Source organism: Danio aesculapii, chromosome 10 (assembly GCF_903798145.1).
Source record: "Danio aesculapii chromosome 10, fDanAes4.1, whole genome shotgun sequence".
NCBI lineage: Eukaryota > Metazoa > Chordata > Actinopteri > Cypriniformes > Danionidae > Danio > Danio aesculapii.
In genome coordinates, this window is record NC_079444.1 from 35866022 (window position 1) to 35886047 (window position 20026).

Genomic DNA, 20026 nt, shown 5'->3' on the forward strand with positions numbered 1-20026 from the left:
CAACTCGTTTATTACACATATGAGGGTTAATATGAAAAATCACTAAACACCGCATTTGACAACTATTTGACCATTAACGTGTTCACATTAAAATCTGAGACTTAGCGCGGGCACACAACAGCATACAGTCTCATTTTCAAAACATGAGTGATTCAAATGTACATCAGTGAATGATGCGCATCCCGTGCTGCAAAAGTTACATTACAGTACATGCTTTTAGTAATTTTCACGTGAAACTGAGCTTTGCAGATCAACAAATGTGTACAACTGGAAAGGGGCGGTATATGATGCAATAATCATTTATCTCGATTAATGCTTTTTCATAATCGTTAGAAGCCAAAATCGAAACCGAATTTTCGATTAATTGCACAGCCGTAGTAAAGGCTATTTTTTTGCTGCGTTAACCAAAACGCAACAGCAGGGGGAGCATGTGCGCTTATGAAAGAACCACACATGCTCACTTGAAAAGCAAAGTACACTTAAATAATGTGTGATAGGGCATTTCTATGTAGTTACTTTTTTCTGCTGCTTGCAAAAAAATGTGCTGTGTGCACAAAATATAATAAATATACTGCAAGAAATATACTGTGCTGTCATTACAACACTGGTAAACTGATGCCTATTTTTACTGATTTACTGTCAATTAGATGTGTTCATGGACCACAAAACCAGACATAAGTGTAAATTTTTGGAAATTGAGAGATTTATTTATTCATCACATAAATATAAATAAATAAGCTTTTCATTTATGTATGACTTGTTAGGACAATATTTGACTAAGATAAAACTACTACTTGTAAATCTACAATCTGAGGGTTAAAAATAAAATCTACTTATAAGGAAAACTGCCTTTAAAACTGTCTAAATAAAGTGTTTACCAATGCATATTACTAATCCAAATTTGAGTTTGGATATATTTACATCTTCATGGAACACAATCCACTTTACTTAATATTCTAATGATTTTTGGCACAAAAAATGAATCAGTTATCTTGACCCTTACAATATATGTCTGGCTAGTTAAATTCTAAAGTCTTACAACACTTAATTATTTCATAAAATAATATATAATTATAATTTTTTATATATATATATATATATATATATATATATATATATATATATATATATATATATATATATATATATATATATATATATATATATATATATATATATATATATAATGATTAGGCTCAGTTCATACCTGCACCATATGGTCTCAAAAAAAAAAAAATTGATGCCAATGAGAGATTCATTTTGTACCATATATTCAGGATTCTGAAGATGATGCTCATGAGGAAAACATAGTAGTTTTACTAGGTTTCAGCACAAAAGTTTTAAATATTTAAAGATAATTGGCTCTTCAAAATGTAACATTAAACATACAACATCTGTTAAGTTCATATTAAAAATTTTCTAATGACAAATTATTTTTTTAAAAATACATTTTAATTTCCCCTTTCACATTTTATTTTTCTTTCTATAGCTGTGTTAATTTTTCTTCGTTTGTACAGTTCTTTTATGGATTCCATGACCTCCTCTGTTTTCAGAGTGTATATGATGGGATTCAACATAGATGGTATTATTTGTCTCAAAGAGTTGTTAAATATCCGTGTGTTTGGATCAAAAGATGTTGTTAAAGCTGCAATTTGATTGCTTATAAGTGGGAAATAACCAATCGCTACTAACATGAGATGTGAGGTACAGGTTTTCATAGCTTTTTTCCGGTCAACACCATGAGCAATCTTAAGCAGAGCCAGAGCAATGAAAAAATATGAGAGAAAGATCAGTATGAGGGGTGTACACATTAGGAGACCAAATGTCATTTTCCCCATCAGTAAATTTATAGAAATATCATTACAAGCAAGTTTATAAATGATACCATGATCACAAAAATAACTATCAATCACATTAGATCCACAAAAAGAGATTCTGTTGACCAAACCTACCATCACTGAAAAATACGTCACAGAAAAAATCCACATCACTCCTATGATCAGAAACATTGCTGGTTTGGTTACAATGGCACGATATCGTAGAGGAAAACAAATAGCAACTAGTCTGTCATAAGCTAAGATAAGTAATGTCATAGATTGCATACTCATGAAAAGATACACAAAAAACATATTTGCCAAACATGCTTCATATGAAATGTCCTGGTGCTCAAATAAAAATGTGTCAATGATTTTTGGAACAACAGTTGAGCTTCCACACAGATCAGAAAAAGCCAGATGGAAAACAACAATATATTTGGCTGTGTGAAGTTTGCGGGCTAAATAAATAGTACACATGAGAAATGAATTCCCCAAAACAGTCACAACATACACTAAAGACAAGAACAAATAATAGTATTTTGCATGTGGAACATTAGAAAGGCCATTTAAGAAAAATGTTGCAGGACGAACAAAGGTCGTGTTTGCTAAAGAGTTTGACTGAATGGAGTTCATGACACCTGCTGTCTGGGTTTTTGCCACCTGTATAAAAGAAGAATACTTCAATGTACTTAATAACAAGAAAATATAAATAATGATTTCAAGGTTTTGATAAAACCCAACTTTAACTAATAATTACAGATATAAATGTAGTAAAAAATTTAGAGAACAAAGAATACGAGGTCTATACCTTTTGCAAAGCTTTCAAAATCCCCTTATTCTACCAGCCATCAAACAAATTTATATCATATCATTCACTTGAGATTGAAACATTAGTTGAAGCAAGAAAAGCTCCCTATTGACTAGAAAAGGAAGGGGCAGGGCTACATCAACAGTGCCACTGTCCAGAAAGCTCTTTTTATTTTTTAGATAATATACAATTATGAACATGGTATTATTCTAATGGCATTCAATATGTCTTATGCTCCACTTAATGATACAATCTCTACTTATCCCAAGTACTTATCCAATAGAGGTTTACTAAATAGTAGATGCCATCACCTTGGCATACGCCTCAAGAATCGTTCTACAAGAAGCGTTTCCTCCTCCTGGACGTTAGAGCATGGCACCCTTTTAGGAGGTATCTTTAAAACTGTGGGCTGAATGACCACTAAACATATTCATGCAATTTACAATCTTAGTGTATCGCATCATTTTTCTTTTAATGAGTACAGGTAATGGGGAAGAGCTGGATTGGTGTCACTAAAAGGCCCTGATTCTACTGGACATGATGAGGTCATTTGTATTGGCAGCAAATGTTTTGCTTGCTGTTTATGCACCCCGAGCATCTCACATTCTTACCACCTGCTGTGCCTCACGCTTGGTGCACCTGTGCTTGGGAAAAAAATTCAGTGAGGAAAAAGCGCACAATGTCCTGCGCTCTAGTACCAAGACCATTGATTCATAACATTTTCTCCCTTACCCTAAGATGTGTGCACTTACAGTATTCTACACTTCTAAGTTCCCTAACTGAAAAACTTTTTCCTTGGGACATCTTCCCTTCTGGTAAACGCGTCTTTCTCTTGACAGAGTCTCCTGACAAATTCCTTTCTCTTGACAGAGACAGAGTCTTATTTAGTCCATGTGTACCACTTCCAAAATAGGGTCAGGTCATATGCATATCTATACATTATGTCCCTAGTGATTAGTATGTCTTATTCAGACAGTAAAGCTTTCCTAACATACTGTTGTAACTAAACAAAAATTTCCAAGTTTTGGATAATTAGCTCCATTAGTTACGACCAGGGCTTAATGTGTGCCTCATTTTACCGATCCCCCTCCTCAACCGTCCTCCTCCCCCGTCTGCTGTTCACTTTCACTTTCGTCCGCGACACCCAGGCCCACTCACTATCGTCCGCAACACCCCTCCGCCATCCACCACACCAGTCCAACCCTCCACCCCCTCTCCACTTTTGTGCGTGGCACCTCTCCATCCTCGGGTAACATGCCGGCTCTGTAACCCCTATCTGTTCCGGGACCTCGTGATTCACAAATTAAGCACTGGTTCAACACCTAACATTTTTGTAAATCAGAGAGTGTGTGAGTGTTTCCTAGCACTGGGGTTACACAAGTTCATTCCCTCTCAGAGCTGGGTTCCAGCAGGATGGGCATCCGCTGGTAAAATGTGACAGTTATTGGTGGTTCATTTTGCTGTGGAGACCACTAATAAGGAAAAGAATAAGCTTTGAAAAAGTGAGTGAAGTGAGAGCTTGTTACTGTGAATATGTATTATTGATTAATTGATTAAAATACCATAGTCTCATTAAATATGATTTAAATAAACACATTTTATTTCAGTCATAACATTTGCATGGAATAATTATGAAAAACACCCACCCCTAATTTCAGTTATATGCGATGGTTATATTCATTACAAATTGTTATATTTATGCTTTTCCTCTAGTCATCCTCTTATGTTTGGTTTTCTGTATTAAATACTTTTTTTCTGTTATATAATCTGTGCATGTTTAAATGTACCAAAAAATCACACAAATAGTCTTATTGCTAATTTGTTGCTGTGTTCAATAGATTTCTGATCTGCTTAATAGGTTTATGATCAATAGTAATTATTTTGTCATTTCTGGAAAATGATTTCATTTTCAGACTTTCATCTTGCAAAGAAAAGAAAATAGGCATTTGCTTATAGTTGCTGTTAGGTATTCTAGCTGTTATAGTTAGCTTTACTGATTCACACAAAATTGTAGATGCTCTTAGTCCCTGATTTTTCAGGGGTCGGACTGCAGAGGTGGGGGTTCAACAGTGGAATAAACCGCCTGCTCTTTAATATAGATCTATATAATTCTGTTTCTGTATTCTGCTTTCCTGCTTGTGATAGTTATTGACTTGAAATAATTTAGTTCACCGAAACAAATGCTTTCAGAGGAGATTCTAGGATCACTTTGAAGAAAACAATGTTGGCCTACTGTATGGAAGTCACTATTTCATTAACAAATTGTTAGTCATGGTCAGCAAAACTAAAATTAATACCAGCTAATGATTTGTTCAGAATCTAAATATATTTAGGTGTGTGATTGTCATCTGTTTATTGCAGAAAAAAAAATATATGCAGAAGCATTTCTTAACCTTTTGCCGTTTTTTTAAAGCAAATATAATTAAAATGTTCTTTCATGTCACTTAAACTTACAGCATTATTATTTAAAATCTCCTCTGAAAGTTTTTCATATAGCATTTTAAATTAACAAAACCAATCACAAAATAGCTTTAATAAGTTTCAGCTCAGAGGTTTACAAATGTAAAACACAGATTTTACATCATCTGACATTTAATCAATCAACTCTGTTAAATTGATTTTTCAGCTGACAACTTTACACCTGTAATTTTTGTTTAGAGTTTCTGCTGTTCCATTTCATTCTCCTTTCAGTAGTTGTGTTCACTTTTCTTTTGTACAGTTCTTTTACAGACTGCATGACCTCATCAGTCTTTAGAGTGTATATTATGGGATTCAGCATAGGTGGTATTGCCTGTGTCAGGGAACTGTTAATTAACCGGATGTTTAGGTGGACTGATGTTGTCAAAATTGCAATTTGATTACTTAAAAATGGAATAAAAAATATTGCCACCAACATAAGGTGTGAGGTGCAGGTTTTTATGGCTTTGGCTCGATCAGCACCGTGAGCAATCTTAAACAAAGCCACAGATATGCAGAAATATGAGACGAAGATCAGTATGAGTGGCATACAAATCAGAAGACCAAAGTTAATTTTTACCATCATACTATTCATAGAGTTGTCATTACAAGCTAGTCTATTGATAAGGCTGTAATCACAAAAATAACTATCAATCACATTAGATTTACAAAAAGAGAGTCTATTTAGCAAACCTACAAATACAGAAAAATGTGTCACAGAAAAAATCCACATCAATCCTAGGATCGAAAACATTGCTGGATTTGTTACAATGCCATGATATCGTAGAGGAAAACAAATAGCAACCAGTCTATCATAAGCCATGACGAGTAGTGTTAAAGACTGCAGATTCATAAAATGATATGTAAAAAATGTATTTGCCAAACATGCTTCATATGAAATCTCCTGATGGTCGAATAAAAATGTATCTATAATATTTGGAATCACAGTCGTGCTTCCACACATATCAGAAAAGGCCAGATGGAAAACAACAACATATTTGGCTGTGTGAAGTCTGCGGGACAAATAAATGATACACATGATAAATGAATTCCCCAAAACAGTCACAACATACACTAAAGACAAGAACACATAATAGTATTTTGCATGTGGAACATTAGAAAGGCCACTGAGGAAAAATGTTGCAGGACGAACAAAGGTCTCATTTGCAGATGAGCTCATGACACCTGCTGGCTGGGTCTTTGTCTCACCTGTAATGAAGGAATGTGATAAAAAATGCTTGATATCAGAAAATATTAAACAAAAATAAATAGTTTATCATTTACCTGTCACAGTGTATGAGCAAACAGAAATGTTTTAGTGCTCAAGCAAATAGTAAAATAGCTCATTGAATTACAATAGAATTAGAGAGAAAGATCATCTCCACCCTATCATACTCTACCTTTTGCAAAGCTTCCACAATGTCATTATTCTACCAGCCAGCAGACAAATTTATATTATGTAATTCTCTTGAGCTTGGAACTTCAGTGGATGAAGCAACAATTTCCTCTGTAGACATGAGCAAGAAGGAACAGGAATAAATCAACAGTGCCAACTCTGTCCAATAAAAAAAAAAATTATAAAATGATGGGCAAGGTGTTAATTCTTGTACGAAGTGGCAGGTCTGGTTTTTCAGTTACTCATATAATTCAAAATTGATCAAAATTAAAATTCTGTAATTAATTGTTCATCCTTGGTTGTTCTAAAACTCTTGACATCTTCATTAATCTTCAGAACACATATGAAGATATTTAGAGCTCTCTGACCCTCCATAGACAGCAAGGGTCGCTAAACACCATAAGTTCAGATAGGTATCAAAAACATCCCCAAAACAATTCAGACATATACCCAGGGTTGAATGTAAGTGCACAAACAGTGCTTTCGAAATTTTGTTCCATGAACTGACACAAAAGAGCAGAAACCTTTTGTGAGCACAAACACATTCTCATAGCTTCATTAGGTCTTGGTGGAACCACTAAAGAGACATGGAATATTTTACAATGATTTTGGTACATGAACTATAGTTTCGTAACCCTTGCTGTCTGTGGAGGATCATAGAGCTCCGGGATTGTGTACAATATATCTTAATTTGGGTTACTTTTACGTAAGATTACAATGAAATCCTATAACTTTAAAATAATGTTTTACCCCTCAGGGTTTAATGTTAATGTATTTACTGACATGAACAACAGATTTATTACCGTATTTATTAATATTTTTTTAACTATAGTTAATTAGCCATTTAAAGTAAGTTTTTGTTAACAAGTACAATTTTTGATTTTCATAATGCATTAGCAAAAGTTGAGCTATGATTCATAGTGCTAATATTGTTCATTCCTAGTTCATGTTAGTACTGTATATACATTTACTAACATTAACAAATGAAACCTTATTGTAGTGTCATGTTATGCATATAATTTTATATTGATATCTGTGAACCTCCGCAATAGAAATGTATATAAATGGAAATATTGGCAAGAATTTTATTCATTCGTTCATTCATAAATTTTACTTCGGCTTAGTCTCTGATTATCAGGGGTCACCATAGCGGAATAAACCAACAACTACTCTGGCATATGTTTTACTTAGCGCATGCTTTTTCTAGCCTCAACCCAGTACTGGGAAAGCATAGAATAGAACTATTTTAATTTATTATTAAACGCTTGGTGTTTGCTGTCAGCTGAAACAGAGTAGAACAATTTAAAATAAAGTAAAATAAATCTATAAATAATTGTTGCAGCTTTGCTTAAATTAACAATTAACTTTTTGGGTTAGGTTATCAAAGGAGATGTTCTGGAGATGTTGATTGGTCCTCACTGTTTATGACACAGCCATCCTGTCATATTCATTTATAAATTACACATTTATATCGGAATATATAAATTTTTGCAATATTTTGTGTGTGTGTGTGTGTATATATATATATTTAAAATCTAAATATTAGCTTGCAATTTAAATGTGATTTACATTGCTGTACCTCTACAAGTAGGACAGCGCAATCAGCTGTTGCTTTAAATTTTTGGCTCGATTGCCTCAAATTTGAACTATGGAAAACTTAGTTTTGTCTTCAGCCTGTTAGCATTGAGCAGCACATGTGTCATGGCTGATATCCTGGACTTCATATACAGCACGCTCACACTCATCTATTGCTGAGTCTTGTTTTCTGTAAGCATTACAAAGCATTCTCTTGTCTAGCCTTGCCGTGTTCCCTGACCCATGTTTTATTCTCCACTTATGTTGTTTTGCCGCCTGCATCGATCTCTTCACCTGTGTACCACGACTACTCTTTTTGGATTGCCCTTATGCTACTGTTTGCTCCTGTCTTGACCATTGCCTGCCTGACTAAGCTTTAAATAAACTGCATTTAAACCCCCACCTCATTTGTCACCCCGACTCGTCACAACATGCGTCTATTTATGAATTTAATGTAAATGTTCAAATGCATGAGAAGAATATCATTTTCTGCTAAAGTTGTGCAGAAATTAGATAAACATTCTCTCTGTTTACAGCAGGTGATGCATGTCAAAGCGAATAAATGCATAAATACAGTTTGACCATTTCATACGTGCTATCTTAATAAATTTAGCTTACTTTCGTTTCATTTTGATTTGGTGCAATTGTGTCCTGCCAGAGTTTGCATGAACCACACAGACTATGGCTGATTTATACTTTTGCCTGGCTCCACAGCACTAACAAAAAGACTAAGAGCTGCAGTCACCCCCATGAACCTTACCCTGTTCATACACACAAACTGTTTTTATTTTACAATCATTCTCCAAACTTAAAGCAAGCATGCTTGTTGGCATTTTACACATCGGCTGTCACAGTGCGCAACATACGCAATGTAATTTCACTTTGCACATCAGCTCTGTCCACAAGCTGTGGGTGGTCACTAAGAGGATGTGTATGTACATGCCTCATTTTGTCATTATGAAACTGAGAGTGGTCTGAGATGAAAAGCACAGCTCAACACACTTAAAGGGCACCTATGGTAAAAAATTTACTTTTCAAGCTGTTTGGACAGACATATGTGCATGTATGGTGTATAGACCGTCATATTGGGGTGATATAAGCACACCCAGTGCTTTTTTTTCAATTTAACAACATAAAAAACACTGGACCAATTGGAGCGGTTTTCAAACCGACCTCAACTTTACGTAGGAGTGCGGTCCCCCCCGCCCACCAATATTGATTGACAGGCGCGCCATCATATCCTTAGTTTGTTGATTTACGTCCGCCATTTTCAGTGCGAGTTGAAGCAATATCACTAAAAGAACACGTTAGCTCTATTTTTAGATGCAAGGCTCATTGGGTTCAACACAAGATCAATATTCTCCACATTATCGCTCTAATCGGAATTATTGGTTGTATCTTTAGGTAGGTTTGCAAACGTGTTCTTCTCATTAAGTCTACCCTTTACTTCAGCCGTTCCCAGAAGCTCCCTGTGATCTTAACTAGCATGTGTCTTAGAATTCTAAACATAAGTTTCTATCAGGGTACACTCAAGTCGACAGCTGGGCGCCGTGGACCGCTGCAGAAACCTATGTTTAGAATGCAAAAATGCGTGGTGCGACGATTCGGGACACTTCATGTTTCTGCCGCGCCACAGAGAGTGTCTGGTGTGCCGTGTCGCGGCTTCGAGCGGCGCATCCGGTGCCTCAGTCAAAGTTAATTCAGTGTGCGTGGTTTTTAGTTTCTGTGTACAAGCTCGGCACTTGAAACTAGCACACAGTTGGCTGTAAAACTGTACAAAGACGCATATGATTTTGTACTCTCTGCTTGGTCTGTGTCTGAGTCGTACATGTACGACTGAATGCGGAGGATCCTTCTCCTTCTCTCAGTCTGCCTGTCTGTGTTGCAAACACAGAGCGGGTGAGCTCATGGCCCCGCCCCCTTGTTACATTGGGCGGAAAGCCGAAACTAGTCTACATGTGAAGCAACACACCCCTAAATCAGCGAACTGTGGACACATCTCCACGCCCTGTGGACACTTTTTAACACATAATAAAAAAATTTGAATTGTGTTTTAAACTGAACCTAAACTGGCACACTCAGAAGAACCATAATATTAATATTAAATCATAAAAAAGAGGTAAACTATGTGCCCTTTAATGGGCGTAGAAGCAGCGTGCAGCCCTACACTCTGTCCCCTATTGTCAAGCTCTTGTCAAGTGACAGCTGTCACTTAAAAGTACCGGTACTAATAAAATGAGTAATTGTATCATTTTAATATAACAGTATATCTTGCAACACTACAAAATAATGAAAGCCATAGGAAGTTCAGTCAAATGAAATTCTTAATTATGAAAAATCTGGAAAGGTCAATATAGTTACTGCTTTCTTTGTAATTTTTTTTTTATCACAGAGCATAATACTTGTTAATGATAATGATTTGGCTCACTGGGATAGGATCACTCACTCTATTTAATTCACAAACTGTCTGTGGGTCACAATCAGTGGAACTAAAACAAATGCCAGTAAACTAATAGGCAAGACTTAATTTTGATGGTCCATTTGAGTATTAACAGACTGTCTGCTTAATATCTTTAATAAATCATGCTTAATATATATTAAAACTGCTCCTTTAACAGATATTTAACTGACTATAAGACTATAAGAAACTTTGCAAGTACATGTCTTACACTAACCCTAACCTAACAGTCGATTTATAATCTAATCAGAATTAGTTGGCATGTAGATGCAATGTAACTTAAATTCAACAAACGGACCATAAAAATAAAGTGTGACCAATTAATATTTAATTAATAGTTAATGCTAATGCAAGAGCATTTTAAACGATGTTATATTTAAAGTAAATGTGATTAAAATGTTATCTCATTTGACTTTATTTCACAAAAGAATTCTTAGCTTTATTGAAAAACTATACTGTTTTCTATGTTTCAGCTCAGTTGTTTAAAACATATTCAGCCTGTTAAATATACATTTCTGATACAACATACAAAATCCATCAACATTTAGATATTTGTTGAATGGTCACATTTAAACATGTCATTTTTGTTTTGAATATCTTCGTGTACATTTCATCTGTCCTATAGTGTTCACCTTGCAGCGTTTGTACAGTTCTTTAATAGACTGCATGACCTCGTCGGTCTTTAGAGTATATATGATAGGATTCAGCATAGGTGGTATTACCTGTGTTAGGGAATTGTTAATTAACCTTGTGTTTGCATGCATAGGTGTTGTTAAGACTGCTATTTGATTACTTATTAATGGAGTATAACCAACTACCACCAACATAAGATGTGAGGTGCATGTTTTTATGGCTTTTATTCGATCAGCACCATGAGCAATCTTAAACAAAGCTAAAGAAATGCAGAAATATGAGACAAAGATCAGCATGAGTGGTGTGCAAAGCAGCAGGCCAAAATTAATTTTTATCATTAAAATATTTATAGAATTATCATTACAAGCTAGCTTATTCAGAAGGCTGTAATCACAAAAATAACTATCAATTATAGTAGATCTGCAAAAAGAGAGTCTATTTAGCAAACCTATAAATACAGAAAAATGTGTCACAGAAAAAATCCACATCACTCCTATGATGAGGAACATTGCTGGTTTGGTTACAATGGCATGATACCGTAGAGGAAAACAAATAGCAACCAGTCTGTCATAAGCCATGACAAGTAGTGTTAAAGACTGCATATTTAGGAAATGATATATAAAAAACATATTTGCCAAACATGCTTCATATGAAATGTCCTGGTGCTCAAATAAAAATGTATCAATGGTTTTGGGAATCACAGCCGTGCTTTCACACAGATCAGAAAAGGCCAGATGGAAAACAACAATATATTTGGCTGTGTGAAGTTTGCGGGCTAAATAAATAGTACACATGAGAAATGAATTACCCAAAACAGTCACAACATACACTAAAGACAAGAATAAATAGTAGTATTTTACATGTGGAACATTAGAAAGGCCACTGAGGAAAAATGTTGCAGGACGAACAAAGGTCTCGTTTGCAGAAGAGTTTGACTGTATGGAGCTCATGACACCTGCTGTCTGGGTTTGTCTCACCTGTAATGAAGAACAGAAAAAGTAAACTCAATAACAGACAACATTCAAAACACTATTTCTTTTAAAATCTCCCCTTAAGATCCATTTTTAATAATTTTAGTAATTTTATGTGGTTGTTTATATTACTGTAGGTCTATTGTCATGGCTGTTTTAATTTGAATTGTTTTTAATGCAGATTGTTTTTTTAATGTTAGGTGTCTTTGAGTGTCATGTAAGACACACACATAAATCAAATTAAATGATGATTTTCATTCACAACTGAGTTAATAATTTGTTTTTGTATATAATGTAATTACCTATTAATGAAAGAAGTGTAAAAGAAATTGAAAAAAATAGAAGGAAAGCATTTTGTATACTCTACCTTCTGCAAAGCTTTCACAGTGCCATTATTCTACTTATTAGACAAATTTATATTAGATCTTTCTCTTGAGCTTGGGACTTTTGTTGATGGAGCAACGATATTCCCTGTAGACATGAGCAAGAAGGGGCAGGAATAAATCAACAATGCAACTGTCCAGAAAGCTTTCATACATACATAAAAAAAATATATATTATTTTTATTTTTTCAAGATTCTTTCAAGAAAAAATTCTAATTTTTTAATTTGGTTCAGATTTATTGCTGTCCAGTCTCTGTACTATCTATTTTGATGAAATAGATGATTGATAATAACTTTGTTAAAATAGAATTGCAGATGTCTATTAATTCCTTCATGGATGCACTCATTATGGTTATGGTGATTAATAGATTTTATTAGGATGATTAGAGTCCGAGAAATAATAATGATGCCAAGATGTACTTTGACTGGACATGCACTAATGACTTAAGTTGGATTTTAAATGCTTAATTACATTTAACATTATATTAATAATAACAATTAATAGAATAGTACTACTATGTAAGACTAATGTTTTTAGTTTTTCTGAGGCTTGAATAAAGTCTTTATTTAGCTATAATGATGAGACCTTATTTTGTGTAAGTGACAACAGTTTCCTTTCTTTTTAAAAGAAAGTAGGGAAGCATTTACAAATTCTTAACCTTATCAATTTACAGTGTGATTAATAGGGAAGCCACTGGATTCTTAGAACTTAACAACACTGGTGTCTCTATCTTTTACTGAGTTTTATAATGATATTCTTGATCCATATTTTTGTAAAATTTGTATCAAGATTTAGGATCAGTATTGACATTTTGGTCCCCATCATACACCCGGCGCAATAAGGTGCAAGACCTGTTTGCCCTGATGTGTTGCTATTTTCAGACCAACGCAACATTAATTTTCCCGTTTTCCACCATGTTGTTTAAATAGCAAATCCATTTGCTCCACTTTGTGGACTCATGGGTGTTTTGTCTAGAAAAGTGGTGTGTTAAGGCGCATTGTTGGCGCGTTGCTGTTTTGTGGAACTAAAATAGACTGCGCAATAGACCAGCTGAAAGCAGGTCTAAAGTCCAGCGCAGAGCGCGTAAGTTGTGCGCCACGTTGCTTAAAACACGCAGGATGTACAGCAATATGCAAATATCTTTACAATTGAAAAATAATCAAAGGATTATAATATTTAAAAAATTATTAATTTCTACATAAATATAAAAACCACTGCCTTCATGCCTTCATCTAACTAAACTAAAAAACTTTTTTTAGTTTGTTCATGACAACTTGCTTTTGTATAATGTTGTTATTATTATTAGTAGTAGTAGTCGTAGTATTTATTATTTGCATATTTATATTTGTTTTATTAAAAACAAGCTTAGATTTGTCCACCTGTCAGGTTTTGGACCTAATGCATCATGGTGCAAAGCAACTGACTCTTAAAGGGAACAGGAGAAGAGACTCTGATTGGTTTATTCTCCAAACACACCCGTAACTCATTAAGAGAAAAAGCTCAACCCTGTTAGACCATGCTCCGCGGCGCTGAGTGTATTTTTCCATCTTTAAAATAGCAAACGTGGATTGGGCCACATCCTTAATGCTTTTGCACCCTGCGCTTTAGACTTTGCGCCTAGATCGTTAAAATAGAGCCCTTTGTGGACAAATTAGGTAGTGCAAAAACAACTTGTAGTGCATGTATATTGCTTATGTGTTTACAAAATTCAGGGCATACGAGTACATAATGTGTACAATTCTGTTCAATACATTTTGTCACACTCACTTAAGGCAGGTCACATGCATGAGTCTATTAGCATTCATTAGAGTTTCGTGAAAATGTGCGCAATGTCTGGGACAGACCTCCTCAGATTTCCATACACACCATCCACATTCAACATAACTTTTGTGACCAAACTGACAACTTATAAGCTGTATGGACTTAAAGTAATTATGCCGTGCACAACTGTTCAGCAATCGCCTCACAGCAAGAAGAGCCCCGGCTGGGTCAGTTGGCATTTCTGTGTGGAGTTTGCATGTTCTCCCTGTGTTTGCGTGGGTTTCCTCCGGGTGCTTCAGTTTGGCTAAGCTAAGTTGTCTGTAGTGTATGTGTGTGAATGAGTGTGTATGGATGTTTCCCAGTGATGGGTTGCAGGTAGAAGGACATCCGCTGCGTAAAACATATGCTGGATAAGTTGACGGTTCATTCCGCTGTGGCAACCCCAGATTAATAAAGGGACTAAGCCGAAAAGAAAATGAATGAATAAATGAATGACAGCTGTTCAGCTGCATGTTATAAACACTGCCAATGTGAAAGCACAGTTACCATGTCCTGTTTTCATTTTGTTTATGCATCCAGTTTAAAACTGAGATGTGAAATTGCACACGAAGGAAATGTTTGCTTGAATTCATGAGCAAAAGAGACAAAAATACAATTTTTGGTAAAACAATAGTAAACGTTCAAATGTGCATTTATACACATGAAAAAAATATATGAATATGTCGAACTGTACAGGGACCTGGAAAGTAATTTCTCTTTGACTTCTGAAATATTTCAAATGTGTTTTTAAATGGGAAGCAGTTTTCAGTGGTTTTTCTGTAAAATGATGTTAATTTGCACTTTCTTCATGCAAAGTGCACAGATGAAAGTTATCAGTTGTTTTCATTATTAATTTTTTGTTGCAGTCCTAAAATTGTCTTGACTGTTTGTTACATCAATGTATTGTTTACTGATGGGTTTATAATTTTGCACAAGGTGTTTGCGGGGTCTTAAAAAGTATTAAAAGTTGACAAATCGATTATGAGAAAATGAAGGCCCTTAAGAGGTATTAAAAAGTCTTAATTTCATTTTTATGAGGTCTTAAATTTTGATCAAGCATTGTCCAAAGTGTTGGACTCCAAAAAAGCATAAATATATTTCTTTTCCTCAATTGGTTCTGGCCGGGTGCGTCCAGCCAAGGTTCTCTGTCCAGCCAAGGTTCTCCAGCGAAACCATAGAGCAGGGTTATTCAATTGCTGGCCCGCAAGGCAATTTGTTCCAGCCCTCCAAATAGTGTGATCAAAACATCAAAAATAAATTTTGTTCAGTCGAAAAACGGCCGCTATAGTTATGAAGTGACGTGCATCTGTTCAATACAGCTTGAGCTGCAGTTGAAGGCTGCGCAGAGCGTAAGTCACCTGGCATTAAGCGAGTGGCGCGAGCAGCCAGAAACATTTGGATACTTAAGCTTACAGGCTTCTCAACGCCGCGTTTTCTGTTGCACGGCACGGAACTGGCGATTCGAACAAGCATCGATGGTTCAAGTAGCAGTTCCAGCTCTAACAATGAAGAAATGATTATTGTTCACCAGTTTGGGATGCTTTTCATGAACTGGCCCACATGACAAACTAATTGAATAGCCCTGCCATAGAGCAAAACAGACAGCAAAATGGGATAATGCAAGTTTGCATACTCCTGATTGGAGAAAGACGAGTTTAAACAGTGGCTGAAACCTGTCGCTGAAAACAATGACGTAATTTATTCTTACAGGCTTTGTTTTTTCCGAGCTTATCGGAGTTCTGTTGCACGGTTGTGCTCCATAGATTTATTTAACTGCAACTGTTTATTAAGGTAAAGTTCTGATTAGAACTTGAAGTGGCGATGAGGTCTTAAAATATTCTGAGAAGGTCTTTAAAAAGTCTTAAAAAGGTATTGAAATTTCCTTTAGGATTCCTGCATATATCCTGTTACAATAATATAGGACATACAACTGTATTTGTGCATTCTGTGTGCTGCTAAGTTGGCTTATAGTTGTTGTTATTATTAAATTACTTTTGGTGAACAAGGTCTCTTAAACCGATTTAGTTCAAACAGTTGACCTCTGGAAATATATACATTTAATGCTCAAACTGTGGGTCACATTCAGCAGAACTGGAACTCATTCCAGTGAATGTTTTAAATGGAACAAGATTATATTAAAGTGTGTGATGGTGTCTATTCATAATGAAAACAAACACTGATGCAGAAGCATTTTAAACCATTTGTTATATTTAAAGCCAAGGTGATTGAAATGTTACTTCATTTGACTTGCTGTTAAACTAATATATGTAAAGCTTTGTTTAAAAACTTTAGTAGTTTGCTAGGTTTCACCTCAAATATTTACAACATGTTAGGCCTGTTTACAATACATTTGTAGCAACATCTAACATATAAAATCCATCAACTCACAGATCGCAGTTTAAACTTGTAATTTTAGATTAGAATTTCTTCTACATTTCATTTGTACTGCACTGCTCACTTTGCTAGATTTGTACAGATCTTTTATGGATTGCACGACCTCCTCTGTTTTTAGAGTGTATATGATGGGATTCAGCATAGGTGAGATTGTCTGTGTGAGGGAATGGTTAATTAACCGGGTGTTTGGATGAATAGGTGATGTTAAGAATGCAATATGACTACTTAAATAAGGGATATAACTAATTGCCACCAACATGAGGTGTGAGGTGCAGGTTTTTATGGCTTTGGCTCGCTCAGCACCATGAGCAATCTTAAACAGAGCTAAAGAAATGCAGAAATATGAGACAAAGATCAGCATGAGTGGCGTGCAAATCATGACACCAAAGCAAATTTTTATCATCAAAATATTTATAGAATTATCATTACAAGCTAGCTTATTCAGAAGGCTGTAATCACAAAAATAACTATCAATCACATTAGATCTACAAAAGGAGAGTCTATTTAGGAAACCTATAAATATAGAAAAATATGTCACAGAATAAATCCACATCACTCCTAGGATCAGAAACATTGTTGGTTTGGTTATAATGGCATGATATCGTAGAGGAAAACAAATAGCAACCAGTCTGTCATAAGCCATGACAAGTAGTGTTAAAGACTGGATATTTAGAAAATGATATATAAAAAATGTATTTGCCAAACATGCTTCATATGAAATCTCCTGATGTTCGAATAAAAATGTGTCAATGATTTTGGGAATCACAGTTGAGCTTCCACACAGATCAGAAAAGGCCAGATGGAAAACAACAACATATTTGGCTGTGTGTAGTCTGCGGGACAAATAAATGACACACATGATAAATGAATTCCCCAAAACAGTCACAACATACACTAAAGACAAGAACAAATAGTAGTATTTTGCATGTGGAACATTAGAAAGGCCACTGAGGAAAAATGTTGCAGGACGAACAAAGGTCTCGTTTGCAGAAGAGTTTGACTGTATGGAGCTCATGACACCTGCTGTCTGGGTTTCACCTGTAATTAAGAACTGAAAAAGTAAAAAACTCAATACTACAAAAGCAGACAATGTACAAAGCACTGTTTTCATTTCAGTCATGATGGTGTTTGTGAATGTATTTTTTATATGTATACCTACATTGACTTAATAATCAAACAAGAGAATAGAAGGAATGTGTGATTCATACTCTACCTTCTGCAAAGCTCCCACAGAGTCATTATTCTATCTGCTATCAGACAAATTTATATTAGATCTTTCTCTTGAGCTTGGGATTTTTGTTGATGGAGCAACGATTCTCCCTGTAGACTTGAGCACGAAAAGGTTGGAATAAATCAACAATGGCACTGTCCAGAAAGCCTTTTTGTAACTTTTGTTTTTAATGTTATGTCACTGCGTCTCTATTATTATTATGTGTGAATGCTTTCACTTGATGACTTTATGATGAACTTTAACTGGACTTGCAGTATTGCGACTGATATTCAACGTTTAATTACACTGAACATTGGTTGTAGTTGTAGTATTATTAATATAAGATGTACTATTATTTTTTTTTGTTCCTCATGGGTAATTGTTGCTGAATTGGAATAAACTGAAATGTTGTTGACATGAACCGTCATCCATACATATTCCTTTGAAATTTTAAGATTTTTTTTGTCTGTTTGATTATAAGTTTTATTGAAAATTATTCAAATAAATTGAAGACTTCTCAGGTTATTAGTAATAACAAAGAATCATTAATAATAAAATGTAGTTAATTTGTATAATTCTGGAAATTTAACGTTACATTTAGCTTTATGTTGCAATGATTACTGACTTCACCAAACTTATTTATGTGAGATTACATACAAAGTCTGTGCAAAGATGCAATTTTGTGCATGTACTGTGTATATAATTGTACACTTGCTTGCATTACATCATCTGGGATCATGCTCAGGAAAAAAAGTGTCATTCACATATTCTGATCAATTATTTGAGTCAATGATTCATCGTGGCTCTAGAGTGCAGCAAATTTGGTCACATATGCAACCTAATTTTTCAAAATGCGACCAGCCATTTGAGGGCAAAATAAAAACATTTAAAGAAGTCTTCGACTGTGGTTCAATAGACACAAACAGGGATGCTAATTATGTTTAATTTTCCTAACCAACAATCATGTTATACATATATTAACTGTTGACCGATCAGAATAATATTAAAGTATCAGTTAATAAAAAAAAAAAAAATTGACCAGTCTATTTTTTGTCTGACACATTAAATATTGCATTTTTAAATAGTGATCTATTCTAGGGTGTGCGAACAACAGAATTTTAATGCACCTGCAGCGTTCCAACAACAACAAATAACATATTTTTTAAAATGGGTAGCATGAAATTAAGGATCTTTGGCTAAAAAAGTTTGGTGTCCACTGGGTTAAACTGTCAATATGTCACAAACATCCCTGGTTTATACCAATCAGAGATGGGGAAGGGTGGTAGAAAGTCCCCTTTTTGTAGAATTGTTCTTTAAATAAAGAACTTAATGTTGACCAGATTGTTTGTTAATCATTCACAACTGAATATCTTTTCTTTTTTTTAAGTGAATTTGTAAAACTGCACTGTAAAATGCGATGGGGTCGAAAAATTGGGTGCACCTAACTTTTTGCACTGGTGGGCCCAAAATTTTGCACCAGAACAAAAGTTAGTCTAGAGTCCTGTTCATTGAAGCATTCATAAATATTCACTTCATTCCTGAATGAATCATCCATTTAGAAAGAAAAACTTGATTTAATGACTTGGTGACAAAGTCAGTGACTGTTTTCTTGTCAATATATGAAATAAATGTGTTTGAATGAATGACACATTTTGGGCTGAATAAACATGATTTAAAACCCCCTGGAAAAAATTAAAGGAGCCAAAACTAAATCTTTTTGTTTATTAATAGAAAAAATTGATTGTTACAAAAAAAAAACTGTATGATTAAAATATTTACTAAACCTGAAAACATTTCAGAGGTTTATCTTCTTTATCAAGAAGTTGCAGTCTTTAAATAGTATTTGCAGTTGTCTTGTTTACTGTATTTATAGATGCAGAACAGTTAAATTAAATTTTCTATTGACTATAGTAAACAAGAATTAATATAACAATTATTTCACATGCCTCTGGGCTTCAGGTTCTGGAGTTGCAAGTAAAAATGTTAATGCCCTGTAAATCTGTATTTAATTAAAATTAAGTCACAATTAGCAGAGCAACAAATGTCGAATAATTAATTAAAGACGTGTATATTTAGGAGTGTAATAATGTCTGTTTATAAGGGAAGTAAACATGATGCAATAC

At 34.6% G+C, this 20026-nt stretch overlaps 4 protein-coding genes across 4 annotated transcripts; all 4 read right to left on the minus strand.

Moving 5' to 3' along the window:
* Positions 1–1451: 1451 nt before the first annotated feature.
* Positions 1452–2450, minus strand: LOC130236523 (olfactory receptor 1500-like). The gene has a single exon (XM_056467246.1). It carries the CDS (start codon positions 2448–2450, stop codon positions 1452–1454), a length of 999 nt encoding a protein of 332 aa, XP_056323221.1.
* Positions 2451–5260: 2810 nt separating this feature from the next.
* or42a6 (odorant receptor, family 42, subfamily A, member 6) lies at positions 5261–6262 on the minus strand. The gene has a single exon (XM_056467203.1). It carries the CDS (start codon positions 6260–6262, stop codon positions 5261–5263), a length of 1002 nt encoding a protein of 333 aa, XP_056323178.1.
* A 3234-nt stretch (positions 6263–9496) lies between these two features.
* On the minus strand, positions 9497–12094 carry LOC130235927 (olfactory receptor 1500-like). Its single transcript, XM_056466459.1, has 2 exons — positions 11160–12094; positions 9497–9554 (listed from the first exon to the last, which is right to left on the minus strand). Exons 1-2 carry the CDS (start codon positions 12092–12094, stop codon positions 9497–9499), a joined length of 993 nt encoding a protein of 330 aa, XP_056322434.1.
* A 4603-nt stretch (positions 12095–16697) lies between these two features.
* On the minus strand, positions 16698–17708 carry LOC130236507 (olfactory receptor 1496-like). The gene has a single exon (XM_056467231.1). The coding sequence runs from the start codon at positions 17706–17708 to the stop codon at positions 16698–16700; it is 1011 nt and encodes a 336-aa protein (XP_056323206.1).
* Positions 17709–20026: the final 2318 nt, after the last annotated feature.

Coding starts and splice junctions, on each gene's coding strand:
- LOC130236523 (XM_056467246.1), bottom strand. CDS start 2,450: ATGAACTCCATTCAGTCAAACTCTTTAGCAAACACGACCTTTGTTCGT.
- LOC130235927 (XM_056466459.1), bottom strand. CDS start 12,094: ATGAGCTCCATACAGTCAAACTCTTCTGCAAACGAGACCTTTGTTCGT. Junction 9,555..11,159: donor ATGCAGTCTATTAAAGAACT/GTACAAACGCTG, acceptor ACTTATGTTTAG/AATTCTAAGACACATGCTAG.
- LOC130236507 (XM_056467231.1), bottom strand. CDS start 17,708: ATGAGCTCCATACAGTCAAACTCTTCTGCAAACGAGACCTTTGTTCGT.
- or42a6 (XM_056467203.1), bottom strand. CDS start 6,262: ATGAGCTCATCTGCAAATGAGACCTTTGTTCGTCCTGCAACATTTTTC.